Source organism: Artibeus jamaicensis, unplaced genomic scaffold (genome assembly GCF_021234435.1).
Source record: "Artibeus jamaicensis isolate MK-2021 breed Jamaican fruit bat unplaced genomic scaffold, CSHL_Jam_final contig_311, whole genome shotgun sequence".
Taxonomy (NCBI): domain Eukaryota; kingdom Metazoa; phylum Chordata; class Mammalia; order Chiroptera; family Phyllostomidae; genus Artibeus; species Artibeus jamaicensis.
This window is the reverse complement of record NW_026521717.1, coordinates 7,210,451-7,233,500: the sequence shown is the minus strand read 5'-3', so window position 1 is coordinate 7,233,500 and position 23,050 is coordinate 7,210,451. Positions and strand designations below refer to the sequence as shown.

The window sequence follows — 23,050 nt, the reverse complement described above, 5'->3', positions numbered from 1 at the left end:
GTTTCTGTTTGGAAACAGGCAGAAGTGCTTGCCACACTCCTGTGGACTCAGCTGGCACTACCCCCATCGGAAAGACTGAGTAGCTGGTAGATGGGAGCAGACCTCCCACAACTCTATATCGATATACATATGGAACTTTCATATATCTCCCCTCAACTCTAAGATAGAGGCAGCTGACCACTGTACAGAGATTGGCCTCTCCCAGGCTCACCCACACCCAGCAGATGCAACCACATGCAGTAAATAGAACAGGAGTTCCAGACAGGGAGCCCAAGAACAGTTGGGGAGCCCACACAATGTCTACCATTGACCTGTACCTAAACCCTACCCAACTGCACTGAGAAGCAACACAATCAGTGGTGTGCTTCAGACTACACCAGAGCTCGACCCAACCAGCCACAATAGCAGCACACCAAAACTGGAATTCTGCCAGGCACTAGACACTGTTGGGAACAACTCCACTCTGGGGGCAGCCCCCACATAGCAACAACTCATACATAGTGATCAAGGTTTACCCTTATAATCAGCCAGCCTGAAGCATTAACTCCACCCACCAGACAGCAAACAGCTTTCAAGATTCAACTAAAACAGGAGACTGCACGTAACCCACAAGAAATATTTCTGGAGTGCCAAGCTGAGGTGGTCTTAAAGATTGTACCACTAAACCCCAAAAGACACCTATATCATAAAGCTGCCTTAGAAAGTTTATAAGTCATAGCAGATTGTATAATACACAGAGAAAAAATGGACAAAGAAATATCCTCCAAATAAAATAATAAGTAAATCTAAAGAAGAAGAATTAAATGAAATGGAAGAGACCAAGATACCAGATACAGGGTTTAAAACAATGGTTAGAAAGATGTTCAAGTACCTTAGAAGAAGAATGGATAATTTCAGTGAGAACCTAAAAAGATAGTAAGCATTAGAAGGAAATAGGGGGGAAAAGAACCAGTCAGAAATAAAGAATATAATACCAGCAATGAAGAATATTCTAGAAAGACTCAAGAGCAGAGTAAATGAAGCAGATGACTGAATCAGTGAGTTAGTGGATAAGATAACAGTAAGCACCCATACAGAACATCAAAAAGAAAGGCAATTTTTAAATAAATGAAGAAAATCTATAGGACCTGTAGATAATATCAAGTATAAAAACATTCACATAATAGAGATATCAGAAGGAGAAGAGAGCGAGCAAGGGATAGAGAACCTGTTTGAAAAAATAATGGCTGAAAACTTCCCTAACCTGATAAAAAAGCCACACAAGTTCAGGAAGCACTGAGAGGTCCAACTGAGGTAAATCCAAAGAGGCCCATGCAAAGATACACCATTAAAATGGCAAAGGTTAAACACAAAAAGAGAGTCTTAAAAGCAGCAAGAGAGAGACAGTTACCTACAAAGGAGCTTCCATAAATAAGGCTGTCAGCTAATTTCTCAACAGAGAGACTTTAGGCCAGAAGGAACTGGCACGAAATATTCAAAGTGATGAAAAGCAAGAACATATAACCAAGGCTACTCTAGCCAGCAAGGCTGCTACTTAAAGACTTCCTCCAAGATGGAGGTGTAGGTAGAAGCGCTTCACCTTCTCAGACAACCAAGTTTAAAAACAACAAAGTTTTAGCAACAAAAATGCAACCAAACCACAGAAAATTGAACTACATGGAAGTTCGACAACAACGAACCCTTCAGCCAAACCGGTAAGAGGGGCAGAGCCAGCAACAGAGCAGGGTCAGGCAGGAAAGATCCACCAGACCGACCTGGTTACGCAACCCAGGTGCACCAGCAGCCGTGGGCGGATCCCAGGTGTGGAGAAGCGGGCGGACCCACTGAGGGCGCAAGGCATTGGACTCACTGAAGGTGCAAGGTGGCGGACTCACTGAGGGCGCAAGGCGGCGGACCCACTGAGGGTGGACCATGGTCACACATTTGCGCGCAGATAAACCGGTGAAGGAGCTAGCGGTGGTGAGATGAACCGCGCAGGCCCCAGCTGTGGGAAGCAGCAGAGAGAACCGCCATTGTCCCTCTCTGACCCTGCCCCCACATATAGCGTCACAAACCAGCGACCTCGGTGGCCACTCTCTGACCACGCCCCCACATAAGCCTCACAAACCAGCAACCTGGGTAGCCTTACCCTGGTGAATAACTAAGGCTCCGCTCCTCATACCTAAAAGGCACAAACAGATCAAAACATGGCTCAAGAACAACTCAGAACCCCAGAGTTGGAAGATTCTAAGCTAATTTTACAAAGCCAGCATTTTCCTAATTCCAAAACCAGGTAAAGACAAAACAAAGAAAAGAAAATTATAGGTCAATTTCCCTAGTGAACATACATACTGAAATCCTCAACAAAACATTAGCATACCAAATCCAGCATTACATTAAAAACATCATATACCATGATCCAGTAGGATTTATTCCAGGCTCCTAGGTGGTACGATATTTGCAAATCAATAACATGACATATTACATAAACCAAAATGAAGGATAAAACTAACACGACCATAATGAGACTAGCTGGTGTAGCTCAGTGGATTGAGCGCAGGCCTGCAAACCAAAGGGTCACTGGTTCAATTTCTGGTCAAGGTACATGCCTGGGTTGCAAGCCAGGTCCCCAGTAGGGGGGCGCATGAGAGACAACCACACATTGATATTTCTCTCCCTTCCTCCTTCCCTTCCCCTCTCTCTGAAAATAAATGAATAAACTCTTTTAAAAAATAACATGATCATATCAATAGATGCAGGAAAAACTTTTGATAAAATCCAGACCCCATTTATGATAAAAACTCACAGCAATGTGGGAAATGAGGAATCATACCTCAACATAATAAAGGCCATTATGTGAAAATCCTACAGCCAACATCATATTCAAAGGGCAAAATTTAAGTGTTTCCCATAAGGTCAGAAGCAAGACTGAGATATTCTCTTTCACCACTCTTATTCAATATAGTACTAGAAGTCCTAGCCACATTAATCAGAATATAAGAAGAAATAAAAGGCTCCAAAATTGGAAAGGAGGAAGTAAAATTGCCATTATTTATCCATGACATGATATTGCATATATAAGTCCTAAACACCCCACCAAAAACCTAGTAAATCTATAAGTGATTATGGGAAAGTAACAGGATCCAAAATTAATATTCAGAAGTCCTTGGCATTTTCATATACCAATAATGAACTATAAGGAAAGCGAAATTAAGAAAACAATCCTATTTACTTTCACAGTAAAAATAATAACATATCTAGGAATAAATTTAACCAATGAGGTAAAAGACCTGTACTTGGAATATTGTAACATACTTAAGAAAAAGATGGAAGAAGATACAAATAAGTGGAAGTATGAGTCATGTTCATGGTTAAGAAAAATAAACATCATTAAAATGTCCACACTATTCAACAGAATTTACAGATTCAATGCAATTATTATTAAAATACCAGTGGCGCCCTGGCTGGTGTGGCTTAGTGGACTGAGCACTGGCCGGGGAATCAAAGGGTCACCAGTTCAATTCCTACTCGGGGCACATACCTGGATTGTGAGTCAGGTCCCCAGTAGGGGGCACACAAGAGGCAACCACACATTGATGTTTCCCTCCCTTTTCCTCTCTCTAAAAGTAAGTAAATAAATAAATAAAAGCTAAAAAAATACCAGTGGCATATCTCACAGATTTAGAACAAATATTCCAAAATTTATATGGAACCACAAAAGATGCCAATAGCCTCAGCAATCCTGAGAAACAACAAAGTTGGAGAGATCACACTACCTAATATCAAACTATACTGCAAGGCCACAGTAATCCAAACAGCATGGTATTAGCAAATGATCAGACATAGAGATCAATAGAACAAAATAGAGAGCCCAAAAATAAACCCACACCTTTATAGTCAATTAATATTTGACAAAGGAGGCAAGAACATACAATGGCAAAATGACAGTCTCTTCAATAAATGTGATGGGAAAATTTGACAGAGGCAAAACGATGACTAGTAGACCACCACCTCACAACATATGCAACAACACACTAAAAATGAATACAAGACATAAATGTAAATCACAAAACCCTAAAAATCCTAAGAATACATTGGCAGTAAAATTTCAAAAATTTCTCATAGCAAGTTCTGGCCAAGATAGAGGCACAGGTAAATGAGCTTCACTTTCTTGCACAACTAAAAGAAGGATGACAACTAATTTAAAAACAAAAACCAGCCAGAACTGCCAGAAAACCAAACTCTATGGAAGTCCAACAACCAAGGTGTTAAAAGAAGAAACGTTCATCCAGACAGACAGGTAGAAGTGGCAGAGATGTAAAGCTGGGGTGGAGAGGATGCATGACAAGGAGGCAGCAGGCAGACCAGGGCAGGTGAGGCAATGGCTGATGGACTGGAGGGTGCCATATTCACGTGTGGATAAGCTGGGACAAACAACTGGGGAGTGAGATAAACTGCGAAATGCAGGGTTCCAATGTGGGTAACTAAAGCATCAAAACCTGTGGCTGTAAATATCTGTGGGGGTTGCACCAGTAGGAGAAACTCCCAGTCTCACTGGAGAGTCTGTTGGAGAGGCACACAGGATCCTAGAATGCACACAAGCCCACCCATCCAGGAATCAGCACCTGAAGGGGCACAATCTGCTTGTGGGAAGGGAGGGAATTGATGAAAGTGGGGCAAGAGCCGAGCAAACTAGCAAGTGGCATTGTACCCTCCCTAACCCCCCGCCCCGCCACATACAGCACCAGAGGGCAGCAAAGAACGTTACTCTGCCCTGGCAAATACCTCAGGCTTTGCCCCTCACAACATAACAGGTGTGCCAAGACAAAGAAATATGGCCCAAAAGAAAGAACAGATCAAAACTCCAGAAAAATAAGTAATGAGGAGATAGCCGAGCTATTACATGCACAGTGCAAAACACTAGTAATCAGGATGCTCACAGAAATGATTGAGGGACTTCTCCCTCTCTGACCCCGCCCCCACATACAGCATCACAAACCTGCAACCTGGGTGGCCCCACCCCCGTAAACACCAAGGCACCTCTCCTTGGACGTAACAGGCACAGACAGATCAAAACATGGCTCAAGAACAACTCAGAGCCCCAGAGCCAATAAATCTAAGCAATGAAGAAATAGCCAAACTTTCAGATGCACAGTTCAAAACACTGGTGATCAGGATGCTCACAGAACTGGTTGATTATAGTCACAAATTAGAAGAACATATGAAGGCTAAAATAATTGAAATGAATGGAAATGCACAGGAAACCAAAAGTAATGGAAAGGAAACTGGGACTCAAATCAAAGGAGTGGACCAGAAGGAGGGAAAAAATGACCAAAGAGAAAAGGATGAAGAAACAAGAATTCAAAAAAATGAGGAGAGCCTTAGGAACTGCCAGGACATCTTTAAACATTCCAACATCTGAATTGTAGGGGTACCAGAAGAAAAAGAGGAACACCCATGAGTGGAAAACTTATTTGAACAAATAATAAAGGAGAATTTCCCCAATCTGGCAAAGGAAACAGACTTCCAGGAAATCCAGGAAGCTCAGAGAGTCCCAAAGAAGTGCACCCAAGAAGGAACACACCAAAGCACATCATCATTGCATTAGCCAAGATTTAAATGAAGGAGAGAATCCTAGAAGCAGCAAGAGATAAGGGAACAGTCACCTACAAAGGAGTGCCCATCAGACTGTCAGCTGATTTCTCAAAAGACACCTTACAGGCAAGAAGGAGATGGAAAGAAGTATTCCAAGTCATGAAAACCAAAGACCTACATCCAAGATTGCTCTATCCAGCAAAGTTTTCATTTAGAATAGGACAGATAAAATGCTTCTCAGATAAGATCAAATTCAAGGAGTTCATCATCACCAAGCCCTTACTATATGAAATGTTAAAGGGACTGACCTAAGAAAAAGAAGATAAAGAAGATGGACAGTGAAAGGACAGCAAACTCACAGTTATTAACAACCACACCTAAAACAAAAGCAAACTAGAAGGACAGCTAGATCAGGAGCAGAACCATAGAAATGAAGATCACATGGAGGGTTAGCAACAGGGGAGTGGGAGGAGGAGAAGGGGGGAGAAGGTACAGAAAATAAGTAGCATAAACAGTAGATAGAAAATAGATGGGGGGCAAGAACAGTATGGGAAATATAGAATCTAAAGAACTTGAGATCCGTGTTCATGAACTAAAGGGGGGAGAATGGTGGGGGAGGGTGTGCAGGGTGGAAGGGAACGGAGGAGGGGAAATAGAACAAATGTAATGGCATAATCAATAAAAAAAAGTTTAAAAAAAAGAAATGATTGAGTATGCTCGCAAAATAAAGGAAGAAATGAAGGCTATACAAACTGAAATGAAGGAAATTATACCAGGAACCAACAGTGAAGGGAGGGAAACCGGGACTCAAATCAATGATTTGGAACAAAAGAAAGAAATAAACATCCAATCAGAATAGAAGGAAGAAACAAGAATTCAAAAAAATGAGGAGAGGATTAGGAACCTCCAGGACAACTTTCAACATCCCAACATCCCAATCATAGGGGTGAAGAAGAGAAGAGGAAGAACAAGAAATTGAAAACTTATTTGACCAATTAATGAAAGCAAACTTCCCCAATCTGGCAAAGGAAATAGACATGCAAGTCTAAGAAGCTCAGAGAGTCCCAAACAAGATGGACCCAAAGAGGGCCACGCGAAGACACATTGTAATTAAAATGTGTCAAAGGTTAAAGATACAGAATATTAAAGCAGAAAGAGAAAGGGAGTTACCTACCAAAAGTTACCATAAGACTATCAGCTAATTCCTCAAAAGAAACCTTACAGGCAAGAAGGGGCTGGAGAGAAATATTTCGAAGTCATGAAAAGTAAGGACCTACATCCAAGATTATTCTATCCAGCAAAGCTATCACTGAGAATGGAAGGGCAAATAAAGTGCTTCCCAGATAAGGCCAAGTTAAAGAAGTTCATCATCACCAAGCCCTTATATAAAATGTTAAAGGGACTTATCTAAGAAAAAGAAGATGATCAAAACTATTAACAGTAAAATGACAACAAAGTCACAATGATCAACAATTAAACCTAAAAAACAAAAACATAAACTAAGCATAGAACTAGAACAGGAACAGAATCACCGAAATGGAGATCATGTGAGGAGGGTTATCAGTAGGGAGGGGGACAATGCAGGAAAAAGCACAGGGAATAGGAAGCAAAACTGGTAGGCACAAAATTGACAGGAAGAAGTTAAGAACAGTATAGGAAATGGAGAAGCTAAAGAAATTATATGTATGACCATGGACATGAACTAAGGAAGAGGGGAATGAATGCTGGAGGGAGAGGGGTGCAGGGGAGAGAGGGATAAAGTGGAGAAAAAAATGGGACATTTGTAATAGCAAAATCAATAAAATATACTTTAAAAAAGTAATTTATCATAGCAATATTTTTGCCAGTATATCTCCTTGGACAAGGGAATCAAAGGATAAAATAAACAAATGGGATTATTTCAAACAAAAAAGCTTTTGTACAGAAAAAGAAACCATCAACAAAATAAAAAGAGAAACCACTAACTGGGAGAACATATTTTCCAACGACACATCTGAATAGGGCTTAATTTCCAAAATATATAAAGAACTTACACAACTCAATACCAAGAGGACCAACAACTCAAATAAAAAATGGGCCATGTAGCCCTGGCCAGTGTGGCTCAGTTGACTGGAGCAAAAGTTTGTGATGGATACCCAGTGAGAGCACATACCTAGGTTGTAGGTTCAATACCCCTGGTCAGGGATGTGGATGCATACAGGAGGCAATCAATGTTTCTCTCCTCTCACATGTCTCTCTCTCTCTCTCTTGCTCTCGCTCTCTTCATCCCTCCCTTCCTCTCTAAAAGCAATGAAAAAGAAGTATCCTCAGGTGAGGATTTAAAAATATGGGCAAAGCATCTGAATAGACATAAAGATGGCCAACGGACATATAAAAACTCAGTGTCAATAACTATCAGAGAGGTGCAAATCAAAACCACAATGAGGTATCACCTCACACCTACCAGAATGGCTATCATCAATAAGTCACCAAACAAGTGTTGACAAGAATGTGGAGAAAAGGAAAGCCTAGTACACTGTTGACTGATGTATTTATTCTCCTGTGAATACATCATAGGGAATGCAGACTGGTACAATGACTGTAGAAAAAAGTATAGTGTTTCCTCAAAAAATTAAAAATAAAACTACCTTATTACCCAGTGATTCCACTTCTGGGAATTTATCCAAAGAAACCTGAAACACTAATTCAAAAGAATCTATGCACTCTGTGTTCAACTGAAGTGTTATTTACAATAGTCAAGATATAGAAAGATCTGGAAAGAGCCTAAGTGCCCATCAGTAGATGAGTAGATAAAAAAGATGTGGTACATTTACACAATGGAATACTACTTGGCTATAGAAGAAAAAAATCTTATACCTCTTGCAACAGCATGGATGGACCTTGTGAGTGTTATGCTAAGAGAAATGAGCCAGTCAGAGAAAGGCAAATACCATATCATCTCCCTTATATTTGTAATTTAAGGAACAAAATAAACTGACAAACAAAAACAAACAAAATAGAAACAGAGGCATGCATACATGGAACAGACTGACAGCTATCAGAGAGGACACAGGACACAGACAACTGTGGTGATAGCCAGAGGAAAGGTGAGGGAGGATTGGCAGAGGAAGGCAAAGGGGGATTAGCATCGTACTATAGTTATACAATGCAAAGAGTAGGTACCACATAATTCCTTATAAAACTAAAAAATTAAGACAAATCTATATAAGAAGTGATTGGTAAAACAGGAATAGAGACAGAAAGACCGACTGCAAAGGAGCATAAGGAAATGTAATTTGATTTTGGTAATGGTTTCATAGGAGAATACATCAGACATACCCACTGAATTATATACTTTAAATGGGTGCAGGTTCATTGTATACAACTTGTACCTCAATGAATTTATTTTTTTAAATGACATGTCATGAGCACAGTAAAAGTTAGAAACTAATAACTGTATTTCATTAGATTTGAGGTCATCAAATTCTGTAAAAAGAATCAAAAATAAAGATTTACTTAAGTATCACAAGCCAAGTCTTTAACTTTTAGAAATTCAAGTAAACCTGGTGGTTTACTTAGGTACATTACCAAATACATTATCTGTAGATGAACAGATTACCAAATTCAAGTTAAAAGAACCCTTAAAAGTAATTTCCTTTAATGACAGAGAAACCCATGACCAAGTGAAAACAAGTTTAGCAGTTATTCCAAGACATTAAACCAAAGTGTTCAGAACCAGATTATCAAATCAACATAGTTAAACCACACACAGACCAGCCTTCTTAGCATTTTTGAGTAACTGATATAGTGATACATCTCAAGGTGGAAGTATCCAAGGTGTTTGGTGTTGAACCAGCTCCTGAGACTCAAAGAAACCACTATAAAGTGCCAGATGGGTATGAGATTTATTGGGATGATCACTTATTAAGTTATGTAATATCTAATCACTGGACCGTGCACCTGAAACTAATATAACAATATATGTCAACTGTAACCAAAAAATTATAAAAATCATAAAGCAAAGAAACTACCTGATCACCTGCATCTTACATCCAACATGCTATGACTAGTCATTTCTCTGATGGGGGGAGGAGACAATATTCTAATGTACTAAAAATGTCAGACCTTTCATATAAAAACTTAGAAATGTAAGAAGAAAAGGGGGGCAAAAATGTTACAGCCTTTCTAATACTGGAGAAGATACTACAGAACAATCTAGGTAAAAATTTCAGGGGCAACTCAGTCTCCAATGTTAGTCCTTAAATGAACCCAAGCTACAGGTACACTTCTGTTATTTTTAAAATTTTGTATTTAACAAAGTTAAGGGTTCCTATGTGCCAGATGCTGCCTTAAGGATATGGACCCTAAGAAAGAAGATGCCTACTAAGGGCTCCTGGTGGTTTAACTGACCTTAAATTTAAACAACATCAAAACAAAAAAACCCTAAGACCTCACAGCCCCACAGCTGTTTATAAACAAGGACCTCACACTTCAGGGAGAAGCCTGCATTAAGTTGCCTGGTACCTGCACTGAAATGCCTTCCTAAACTGTTTCTGCCATCTGAGCCAGCCACTGAGGAATTCATGAACAGTTCATGGAATACTATTTCAATCAACAGAACTGAGACATTATTCCCTGTCTAATTGGAGCTGTGCAACTACATCCCCATCAGCATCTTCACTGATCAACAGAAGCAGTTCCATTCCGACCAGTCAAGACAGCGCCTTTATTTTTTTCCTTGTCTGTTTTATCACAACTGTCCCAGTATTTCCTCTTTTACCCTCCTCAGCCCAGTCCACTCCCTGCTCCCACAGTTAATCCCCACACCACTGCTCATGTCCATGGGTCATTCATACATGTTCTCTGACTAATCCCTTTTCTTTCTACCATTCCCACCCTACCTTCCCCTCTGGCAGCTGTCAGTCTGTTCCACGTTTCCATGTTTCTGGTCCTGTTTTGCTTGTTAGTTTATTTTGTTCATTAAATTCCTCTTATAAATGAGATCATATCGTATTTGTCTTTCACTGACTGGCTTATTTCACTTAGCCAGTGAAATAAGACTTATTTCATAAGTCTCTGGTTCCAACCATGCTGTCTTTTGGATCAGACCAGGAGGATTTGGATTCTTCATCTATATGATAGACCAATCAGGTACCAGGGACAGGGACTTCTGCCTATATAATTCCCCTCCTCTCTGGCTCAGGGAGCGCAGTTTCCCCTTCCACCAACACTGGTGGAACAAACACTGCCCTTACCTGGTTGGAGCTAAAACACCAGTCTCTCTCCAAAGCAGAGCACAGCAGACAGAGTGTGGCAGAGCACAGGAGACCAAAACAGTGTGGCAGAGTGCAGTTGACCAGACCAATACTACTCCCCTGGAGAGAGTCCTGACCCCTGGGCCACCTCACAGTGATGCTGTATCACAACTGAGCTGTTTTGCACTGAGTAAAGTTTCCTTCTTTTTAGATTACTACAAAGAGGATGCCACTGCATTGGCACCAACTACCAAAGGCTGGCAAGTACTTTACAAATATCAACTCATTTAATGCTAATACCAATACATTAAGGCAGATATTTTACTTTACAGATAAGGAAATTGAAGTACACAGAGATTAAGTCATCTTGCCAAGGGTACACATCAAACCTGGTAGTCAACTGCCAAACTCCCTACTTTGAATCACTGAACCACCTTGCATCTCTTTATGAGTTTTTAATTCATGAATTTTCATGAATATGAGTAAAGCTTTGCACTACAGCAAGGTATGCTGATTCTACTAGCCACAAACAAGTCACTTAAATGCAGTTATTAAGTCCCTGCAACTAACCGTATTATTTGTTAGACTTCTGGCAATAGTTTCCACTCTGGAGGCACACTGGAATCACACAGAAGTTTCATTTAATTAGTCTGGAGTGGGAACTGGTCACATGCATTTTAATACCCCTCAGATGAATCCACTATATAGCCATGGCTCATAATCATACATCTATACCAAAGTTGTAAACTCAATGCCTGGTGAAATAATATACAGAGCAATGAGGCTGTGGACAACCTGAAGAGTCAAATTTAATTTAAAAAGTAAAACACTGCATGGATAGAACTTAGTATCTATCTACAAACACAGTATCTTCTGTGTTTGGAGCACTCTTTTTTTTTTTTTAAAGCTTTTACTTATTTCAGGACTTCCACCAAATGGAGGCATAGGTAGAAGCACTGCGCCTTCTTGCACAACTAAGTTTAAAAACAACAAAGTTTTAGCAACAAAAATGCAGCCAAACCACAGAAAATTGAACTACATGGAAGTCCGACAACAACGAACCCTTCAGCCAAACCAGTAAGAGGGGCAGAGCCAGCAGCAGAGCGAGGTCAGGCAGTAAAGATCCACCGGACCGACCCGGGCGCGAGACCCAGGTGTGCCAGCAGCCGTGAGCGGATCCCAGGTGTGGAGAAGAGGGCAGACCCACTGAAGACTGATCGCGGTCACACATTCCCATGCAGATAAACTGGTAAAGGAGTGAGCAGTGAGACGGAGCAAAGGCCCCAGCGGCAGGAAGCAGCAAAGGGAACCGCCACTGTCCCTCTCTGACCCTGCCCCCACATAAGCCTCACAAACCCTCGACCTGGGGGGCCCCGCCCTGGTGAACATCTAAGGCTCTGCTCCTTATACGTAACAGGCACAAACAGATCAAAACATAGCTCAAGAACAACTCAGAGCCCCAGAGCCAATAAATCTAAGCAATGAAGAAATAGCTAAACTTTCAGATGCACAGTTCATAACACTGGTGATCAGGATGCTCACAGAACTGGTTGATTATAGTCACAAATTAGAAGAACATATGAAGGCTAAACTAATGGAAATGAATGGAAATGCACAGGAAACCAATAGTAATGGAAAGGAAACTGGGACTCAAATCAAAGGAGTTGACCAGAAGGAGGGAAAAAATGACCAAAGAGAAAAGGATAAAGAAACAAGAATTCAAAAAAATGAGGAGAGCCTTAGGAACCGCCAGGACATCTTTAAACATTCCAACATCTGAATTATAGGGGTACCAGAAGAAAAAGAGGAACACCCACAAGTGGAAAACTTATTTGAACAAATAATAAAGAACTTCCCCAATCTGGCAAAAGAAATAGACTTCCAGGAAATCCAGGAAGCTCAGAGAGTCCCAAAGAAGTGCACCCAAGAAGGAACACACCAAGGCACATCATCATTACATTAGCCAAGATTAAAATGAAGGAGAGAATCCTAGAAGCAGCAAGAGATAAGGGGACACTCACCTACAAAGGAGTGCCCATCAGACTGTCAGCTGATTTCTCAAAAGACACCTTACAGGCAAGAAGGAGATGGAAAGAAGTATTCCAAGTCATGAGAGCCAAAGACCTACATCCAAGATTGATCTATCCAGCAAAGCTTTCATTTAGAATGGAAGGGCAGATGAAGTGCTTCTCAGATAAGATCAAATTCAAGGAGTTCATCATCACCAAGCCCTTATTATGTGAAATGTTAAAGGGACTGACCTAAGAAAAAGAAGATAAAGAAGATGAACAGTGAAAGGACAGCAATCTCACAGTTATTAACAACCACACCTAAAACAAAGGCAAACTAAGAGGACAGCTGGATCAGGAGCAGAACAATAGAAATGAAGATCACATGGAGGGTTAGCAACAGGGGAGTGGGAGAAGGAGAAGGGGGGAGAAGGTACAGAAAATAAGTAGCATAGATGGTAGGTAGAAAATAGATAGGGGGGAGGGCAAGAATAGTATGGGAAATATAGAATCTAAAGAACTTGAGACAGGTGGTCATAAACTAAAGGGGGGGATGGTGGGGGAGGGGATGTGCAGGGTGGAGGGGAATGAAGGGGGGAAATAGAACAACTGTAATGCCATAATTAATAAAATATATTTAAATAAATAAAGAAAGAAAGAAAGAATAAACCTGAAAAAAAAGATTTTACTTATTTCTCTTTAGAGGGGAAGGGGAGAGGGAGAGAAACATCAATGTATGGTTGCCTCTAGTGCGTCCCCTGCTGGGAACTGTCTTGCAACCTAGGCCTGTGCCCTGACTGGGAACCGAACCATGGTCCTTTAGTTCGCAGGCCCACGCTCAATCCACTGAGCTACACCAGCCAGGGCTGGAGCACTCTTATTATAAACATATTTATGATAAAATTAGTTGATCCTAAATGTAAAACTCTTTGAATACATTCTGTATGTGAAATGGAAAGAATCAAGAAAAGCCAGAAATCAATGACACCCTCTGTTATTTTCTTGTGAAACAACTTTACCAATATTTGTAAGACCATACAGGTCACTTCAGGTAAAGAAAGGATTTATGAACAACCTGTATAATTGGGAAGAGGAATTTTTATAAAGTATAGGTATAAGAGGTATCTTTTATGGGACTAAGAGATATTCAGATAACCCCTTAAAGGCACAGGTTATTAGCCATCTATTCTAAAATAACCCTTGCAATAGGCATCAGTATATCCACCCTTAAAGCACAACAAATTAGTTGTTTTAATCAGTGGTTCTCAGGTATTCAGATTTTGCAACTAGTATAAATTTCATCTCCAAATTTAGAAGATTAATATTGAAGTTTCAAAATTTTTATATGTGAAGTTAGAATACAAGTAAATTTACATATATACAAAAACTACTATCTTCTAATACCAATAAACAGACACACACATTACACCAACTGCAACATCCCTATCAGTTTTTATCTCATTTTTCTGTTGGCAAAACTTTACTTTTTAAAAAATCTTTGGCTGACATTGGCATGTGGGAACCAATGGTAGGGAAGGGGGAGTAGCAGAGAAGAGGAGAAATAAAATTCACAGTGTACAGTAAAATAAGGCAAGTTGATTCAACAATCATTTATCAAATGTTAAGGACAGCATACTTTATATATATAGTCTCCATTATTTGCAGTTTTGTCTATTAAAATAGGATAATGTTCATAATGATAGTTTGGGCCATTTTTAAAAGAGTGAAATTAACCTAATATACTCAGTTCAAGAAGACATAACCACAAACTCATTACAAAAAATTATACCCAAAAATTAAAATTTAAAGGTTATGCATATAAAGATTAGACCCAATTATAGGCAAAAATCTATATTAGCTTCTTTCTTTTTGTGTGTGTACATTAAATCTATGAGGCATGTTCCTAGGTACTAGGGATACAAAGATAAAAGGCAGAGTTCTACTCAAGGGACTAAGTTTACTGGGAAAGACTGACAAGTGAACCGGTAAGTGATAAATACAATAAAGGCAAACAAAACTGTGCTATAGGAGCACAAGTTAGAAAGAGGAACACTTAATTATGTAAAATTGGACCCTATGGTGTCTTTCTAAGCACCTGTCCTCAGCCATACATTATCATCACTCTGTTGGTCAGTTCATCTGTCTACACCAAAGCTTCAACTGCCACAGAAAAGGCTTCCAATCCTACCCTTCCAAAGGATACATTCCAACCTAAATCCCTGGACAAGCCAATCTGTGTTCTACTCTGTTCTCTTTGTCCCCATTCCAACACACATATTTCCAAACTAGATAGTAATGGCAACTTATATTTACCCAAGCAAAAAAAAAATCTTGACATCACCTTTGACTCTCCCCCTATACTTTGATTAAAACAGCTATTCTAACCTTTCAAAAAATCTTTTCCTCTATTTTCATGGCCATTACTATTATGTGTGCTGTTTGACTCTAAGCCATATTAGTATAAGGGTCTCTTAGCTGATCTCCTTTTGTCTAGATTTCTTCTCTAATATATAGTATTGGGCTGGGCAAAAAGTTCATTTATTTTTTTCTGTAAAATAAAAAACATACATATTTTTCATTTTTACCAATTTTACTGATTTGGATATTTTGAGTATGTTGGCTATCTCCTCTGTGGTATAACAATGATCACTCTCAATTAATGTCTTGATTTGATCACTATCAGCTTCAACTGGTCTCCTGACTATGGAGCATTGTGCAACGAGAAATCTCTTTAGCGTGAAACTTCGCAAAACATTTTTGACACATTCAGTCACAGCACTTTCTCCAAATAGATTTCCACAAATCTATTTTTGTGTTTCAGTTGTGTTTTTACCTCTTTTGAAATAAAGCCTAATGTGCTGAATATGTTGAGCATTTTCTTCCTTTTCAATATTAAAATGGCTGCACAAAAATTCACCAATTTGTTTTTTAATGCACCTTGATACAATAGCTGTCATAATACAATCTAACAAAACTGTTTCAGATGAAGTTAAAGACAACTAAGTGCTACTACAGCCATCTTACAGAAAAAAAAAAAAACAAATGAACTTTTTGACCAACCCAATAATTTACTTCAGTATTCCTCAACCCCTCTGTCCACTGTACAATTTAGAAAGCTTTTAAATGGAGATGCATTCCACCGATTCCACAAAGTTCTACACATGAGAGTAATGTGGAACTAAAACTAAGATCCACTACATTTGTTGTTACATTGTTTTCCAAAAAAATAATCAAAGGATCTTCACCAATACTTTTTATTTTTACTATATTCTTTGAAATGTAAAAAATCCCCTAAAAAGAAACCTTACTACAAAGATAACTAAAAGTAACAAAATCAAATGGCTAAAATACTATGTGCCCCTCACTAATTGACTGTTTATCAGTCCCTGTTTCCTTTAGCTTTTATTGTTATTGATTATTAAACTCTTTTCATTTTTTCCCCTGATAGAATGGCAGTTTGAATTCACATAATGCAAAAGTGAAGAAGTTTTTTTCTGTGGACAGTTTTCACCTTACTTATTTTGCTAATTGAGCAATGATCCCAGCATAAAAAGAGGTACTTCTTGATTCTATATCAGAATGGGTATGACTGGGAAAAATATGTAAAGAAAATAGAGTAAAACCTCACTTGAAAAAAATTTAAACAAATAAATAAAACCTCATCGAGGTTTCTTGTAATCATGGAGTTGGTCAGTATTTTAAAGTTGAAGGCCATCAAAGGAAAAAAAATTAAGGAAACTTCAATTATAAATAGTCTGTCATCCTAATCTTAAAAATAACTTCAAAACTTTGTTTCAGTAAAAACACTAACATTACATTCATTCCTTCATTTTTAGACCTTTTGATTTTAATCTAAAATTATCTCTAATTCAAAGTGTTTCTCTTCTCTTGTTTTAGGTGTTTGCTAAAGAATAATAAATCAGAAATGTATTTTTCAGTTTATCCTAAACCACCATTCTAACTCACCCTTTATGTCAAACTATGAGGAACAATTTCAACAATCAACAAGAATTAAACATCTAATCTTGGATATTTAGTTGCTGAATCTTAAAATACTGCTCAAAACTGCTGATCTTTGTAACTCGACTTTTTCTGGATTTAGTCTTCAGAATCAACCAATCCTGTGTTTTTTCTTTCCTGCTTCAGTATCAGTAATCTGTCTTATTTAACTACTTTTATATTGTCATTGCTATAAAACATGAATTTTTAATACAGAAAAATATAATAAAGATCACCCATAATACCATGACCTTGCACATAGCACTGTTAACCAGGTTACATATTTTTATTTCTGATTAATTTATAAACTGTATGGGTTTGTGATGAAGGTTTTAATCAGTCTGGCATACAAAATAAGTAAATTCAGAGCCTAAATAAATTGATGATGAAATTTGCTAAAGTAAAGATCTTCACAAGATAGGTGAAAAAAAATACCAAATGGAATGCAGATTATACTGTTATTCCTAACAACTGCGGCCTTTATATTTCCTTGGTATTTTTATGTGAATACTTTAAGTTTAGGGAAAGAGATGCCAAGCATAATAACATTTGTTTTAGTAACAGAATCATGTGCTTAGGATTGTGGGAAAAAATCATACAAAGACAACTGAAATATATACAGCTCTACTTCAGTTCTAAATTAGATATGAAAAGCAAAACTGGCTGTTTCTTATTAGAAAGCTGTCTACAATTCTTATGACATGTATAAAATATTTTTGATTTACATGAAGGTCATATTTTTAAAATTCTGCATAGCAAAGATAGAAAATACCTATCATATTTCCATTGAGTTCCATAAACTCAATCTAAAAGACTCCCTTATCTACAAATGGCTGACACCAGAAATACCCCTTCTCATCATTACTACTAGACATTTCCTTACCATTTCCTCTTTGCAACTACTTCAGATATCAGCACTGCCTGATACAACTACCTTCAATTCTCACTTAACTCCTACACAAACTGACAAAGGATCTCTAGGTGGTGACACAAGACAGGCAGTAAAATGCAGTAGAAAGGAGGGAAGAGGTAAAGAAAAAGAGTGCATTAAACCTACTCGCTAGTCTTTACCACTAGTCTATCCACTATCCTGTAACCCCAGACTGCTCATTACCATTAACAAGTATCATTTACACACATGGATTGGGAAGGGTGGAGAAAAGTTTTTGCACCACAGCAGAAAATTCTTATTTTCATTCTTATTCCTACTTCATTTTCAATTTCACTACAGAAATAATGGAAGGAAAAATTATATATTCAAGCCTACTCTCATTATTCAGTTCTCACATCCAGTGAATGTTTTGCTTTATTCTTTAATCTATCCCAATTTATTTTCTTTCTTGCAATCTCTCACATAACCTAAGCTCAGCTAATCATACCTATCCAATGGATTTCCCGATTCCCATCAATTTATATCCTTTTACCTAACACAAATTCTAGGGCTACTTTCCTGCTTCCCATTTCCCTCCCATTTTACCAGTATTTTGAATCACAATTAGGCTTGGAATTGAGAAGACTATTATTCCCATAAAACATACACAGTACTACTAAGAATAATGTATTATCCACAGTTTATGCAAGTTTGAGATTCAGTTCACTCATATGTAAAAGCAAGGGGTTAGTTTAGGTCACCACTCCAAAATCTGGCTGACAGATTTCTAGACCCCAATAATAGGGATTAGGAAAATATACATCTGAAGTTGTACACAGCAATTTTCTAAAAGGCACCCAGATGAGTCTATTGATGCTTAAGAATCACTGATAAATGCTAAGGCTCCTTCTTAGTCTAATATTCCAAGATCCTAAGCTGGAATTTTCACTGCATGTTCTGATAGGAATATTGCTATAAAAGGAGTATAGTTTTCAGTTATTGGTATTAGAGTTCATGTGTGTTACTCATTAACTAGCCTCTGTAACATGACCTAGCAACTAAGCACCATTTCTATTATTTTATAAGCACAGCTGACTTGCAAATGAACATATACAATATGTTTGTAGACGGGAGACCATCAACACTGTAGTGTTGTTATAACACTTAACACTAAAACCTCAAAGGAAAACACTAAAAATTACTTATCTGGAATTATGTTCCTCATCAGACTTTTTCACAGATTTTTGTCAAATCACAACTAAGTTTTGACCCACACGTCAAAAATAAAGGGAGAAAGGGCATGCTCACCAGGATCTTTTATTTTGCTTGTTCACTGATGGGGCTTTGTATACCACTGGAATAAAGCCTAGAGAAGTCTAAATCATTGATAAATTTAGGGCATCAAGGTATCTGAATAGTCTCATTCAAAAATTTAAGGATTGTCAGGTCTTTACCTGCCTCAAAGCACACCAGATCATTCACTAATGAATGACACCTATCCTAGTTCTGGTAACTTCCAACTACCAATTCTCATAGAGAAAGTGTTCCCTTAGTTAATATTGAAGCTTATAGATGTGTTTCAATATATGGGAACCTAGATGTGTTTCAATATATGGGAACCAAGCTAGTGTAAACAGCACTCGAGCCCTGGCTGGTATGGCTCAGTGGCTCTGTGAATCAAAAGGTTGCCAGTTGGATTTCCAGTCTAGGGCACATTCCTGGGTTGCAGGCCAGGTCCCCAGCAGGGGGTGTGCAAGAGGCAACCACACATTGATGTTTCTCTCCCTCTCTATCTCCCTCACAACCCCTCTTAAAAAATAAATTCTTTAAAAAATTTAAAAAATAAATAAACAGCACTTGAAAACATAACAAATTAGTAGTATATTAATTTAAGTAGATCTTATTCATTTATGAATAATGAATTATAAAAAGGCAAAAATGAAAACTGAATTATGTTAGTCATCTTCTTTTTAATTGTCGTTCAAGTAGTTTTCTGCTTTTCCCCCCCACCCCTCCCCTACCTCCTTCCCTGTTTCCACCTCACCTTGTTATTGTCCATGTGTCCTTTATAATTGTTCCGGTAAACCCTTCACCCTTTTCCCTCATTATCCCCTCCCTTCTCCCCTCTGGTCACTGTCAGCCTGTTCTCAATTTCAATGTCTTTGGTTATATTTTGCTTGTTTGTTTGTTTTGTTGATTAGGTTCCAGTTAAAGGTAAGATCATATGGTACTTGTCTTTCACCGCCTGGTTTATCTCACTCAGCATAATGCACTCCAGTTCCAACCATTTTTTTTTCTTTAAAAGATGTACTTCCTTAATTTGTACAAAATAGCATAATAAAAGGAAAGTGTGTCCATTTATTTCCTCATTTCTCCAAACACAAAAATCTGTAGTGAATTCCATTATGTAAGCATTCTCTGGATACCAAGAGTGATGCAATGGTTGCTAAGGTAACCACTCATTATATTGAATACATTGTGAGTTGGAGTGGAAAACATTCTTTAAAAAACAAATTTCAACATTTTAGCTATATCTGATAAATTTCTTTCTCTTGCTACCTACTAAACAATAACTGTAGGCCATCTTTGAGAATACTATTTACACAGCTATTTAAAAAGCTAGGCTTGATACTCTGGATGGTGTGGCTCAGTGTACTGAATACTGGCCTGCCAATCAAAAGGTCACTGGTTATAGATTCCTGGCCAGGGTGAATGTCTGGGTTTCCAGCCAGGTCCCCAGTTGGTGGGGCTTGTGGGAGGCAACAACTGATGGATTTATCTCTCACACACTGAAGTTTCTCTCCCTCTTTCTCCTTCTGTTCCCCTCTCTCTATAACTAAATAAATAAAATCTTTAAAAAAGTAAAAGCTAGGCTTGAGTTGCCAAGGAAAGAAAAAATTTAATTTAAAAAGTTTGAAAAATAAAACACATCAATGATATTCAAAGGAACAAAGACAGTATTAATCTTGTAGAGTAAGTGAAGTGTTTATAATCAAAAGCAATGTGATTTTACATGTCTTTTCCATCAACTATCATAATTTTGCTTCTAATCCTAAATTAAGACTAACACTAGAAGACTGCAGACTTTCCAGCCTGCAATTAAGCTAAATCCAGAGCAAGTAGAGTTATCCCTCATTTTGATCTTTAAAATTTCTCAAAAGCATTTTTAGAAAACTGGAAATTTTCAGTGTATTACTATAAGATAGCGCTACAAAAAAAAAAAAAAAGCCTGTATTTAAAAATGCGAACAGTAACTGCGGACTCCGACTAAAAACTCTTCATGCACAAGAAAAAGCTACTAAGCTACTTCGTCCTTTGCTTTTGATCCTCCATAAGAGGGTTCCTAGCGACCGCTGGCTTCTCCAAAGAATGTGTCCTCGGGATGTTTATTCAAAAGCTAAAGTGTATTTTAAGAACCTGCCCCAGATCTCTTCCTCCTCCGCCTAAATAAACACTAAGATCATACATATGAAAGAGGCACTAGTGGAGCCCCTCCCTCTTTTAATAGTCAGCTAAAAAGCCTGTGGACCAGGCACGGTCTAGCTAAATATGTAGGAATGAAGTGCTATGAAGGTGGTGTGACCCGGCAGCAAATCAAATGGGCTGGTCAAGCACGAGCGAGAGGCGACTAGGGCTCCCTTCAGGCCGTCTTTCTTAAATATATTTTACCTGACGTCGTCTTTTTACCTTCAAGTCTCTCCCAACGAGAAACCTCCACTTCCTCTAAGAGGACGTACGTGTTTGTGTGTGGTGACAATAATCTCAGCACCCAGGCTGGGGGCTGGGGATTGGAGGGGGTGGGTACTCAGTTCTTTCACAAGCCTGTAATTCTCCTGGAAGGGAGTCCCGGGTTGGGAGAGCAGAACTGGCCCGTACTGGCTGGCATGCAGCTCCTTCAGGCTGCAATGGTGACCCCTCGGCGGGAAGGTAGAGGTGATACCTGGATGGCAGCGACGATGCCTTCCCTCTTCTACCCCTCCTGCCCCCCAGCTCAGTTCACTGTTTACCTTCCCGGTACTTCTTGCGGAGCCGCCGGTGGACGCTCTTTACCACCCCGGACAGCTTCTCCTGCTCCAGCTTCCGCTCCTGATCCCGGGGCGAAGGAATGCTCGGGGATTCTGCCCCGTGTCCGTGAACACAGTTTCGGCCGCCAGCCCCAAACTCCATTTCGCCGCCCCTGCTGCCGCCGCCACACCTCGAGCCCTCGCCGAAGCTCGCCAGGTGAAAGAGGTGAGGCAACAAGGCTGCAGCAGAGGTAGGATCAGAGAGAGGCCAAACTACCGCCCAGCCCAGGCTGCGAGACCTCGGGGTAGTGGTGAGCGGGGAAGGCTGACCCAAACGCACAACGTGATTGGTGAACTAACGAAGGCTGGGCGGAAACGGAAAAGACCAAAGGCCAATACGGTGGCGTACTCAGTTCTTTGCGCAGGAGAGGCGGGGCTGGCAAGCCAAGAACAGTTTAGGAGGTGGGAGTAGTGAACCCCAAAGCTCCGCTCCTCTCCTCCGCCAACCACTCTCTGGATTTTGTGCGCAGGCGTTATGATAAGTCCAGAGAAAGGGGCTGTGCCGACGCGCTTGCGCATTTATTTTTGTCTGAGGTTGCTTGGTTTGGGCAGAGTTCTGACATCCAATTTTCTTCCAGCCAGCCCACCTCCTGTCAGTTCTATTCTGGTGTGACGAGGCTATCTGGCTTCTAAGCACTGATTTAATGAACGTCTGGCAATAGCTAATGTCTATAGTGCCAATGCTGTGTGAAAGAAATGGGTACAGGAAAGAGCCAAGAGAAGCAATACAAGATGAGGGGAGCAAGTGAAGGAAAGCTGGAGAACCAACAACAGGTGCTGTCAAGAACTTTTGTGGAGACGGGTATCACAGGAATCCTGACCTCCTTTAATAGGCATGCGAACTCTTGAGTACTGGTAATGTTGGCATGGGTGACCTCCACTGCCCTTTAGTTTGGTGGCTTGATCTATGTGAAGTGTGCCTAAGTGGGTTAGACAACCTGTTTCTTCCCCACTCCTACTCTCTCTTCTCTTGGGATGTTCATGGGGAATGCGGTTGCTGACTTCTATGCCAGAAAGGTGGAACACAGCTTTCCAAAGAGAAGTGTGAGACTCAGCATTAGTTCTTGAAGTGGTACTGAGGCTGCTGCAATGTCAGAGATTCAATGGCTAAAAGCCCTTAATGAATTGTGGTAGGTTGCAGTGTATTCCTGTACTACAGTTGTTTGTTACGCATGTGGGCACTGAAAAAGATAATACCAACTAAGAAGGCTCTCTGGTAGCTTAATGGGCTCAAATTTAAAAGCAAAACAAAAACAGTACTGCAACCATTTCTATGCAGGGGCCTCTCATGGAAAACTC

At 39.5% G+C, this 23,050-nt stretch overlaps 1 protein-coding gene across 2 annotated transcripts in view; it reads right to left on the bottom strand.

The window, feature by feature from the left end:
- The window catches only part of BMT2 (base methyltransferase of 25S rRNA 2 homolog), a 161,262-nt gene extending 139,248 nt beyond the window's left edge, over positions 1-22,014 (bottom strand). The window contains exon 1 of one of the 2 annotated variants that reach the window (XM_037131061.2): positions 21,695-22,014. In XM_037131061.2, the coding sequence (XP_036986956.1) occupies positions 21,695-21,854 (160 nt within the window). In that variant the 5' untranslated portion in view covers positions 21,855-22,014. Of the gene's footprint in view, positions 1-7,726; positions 7,890-21,694 lie in introns of those variants that run through there. The other variant, XM_037131062.2, reaches the window with a different exon arrangement.
- Between the last annotated feature and the right edge of the window lie 1,036 nt (positions 22,015-23,050).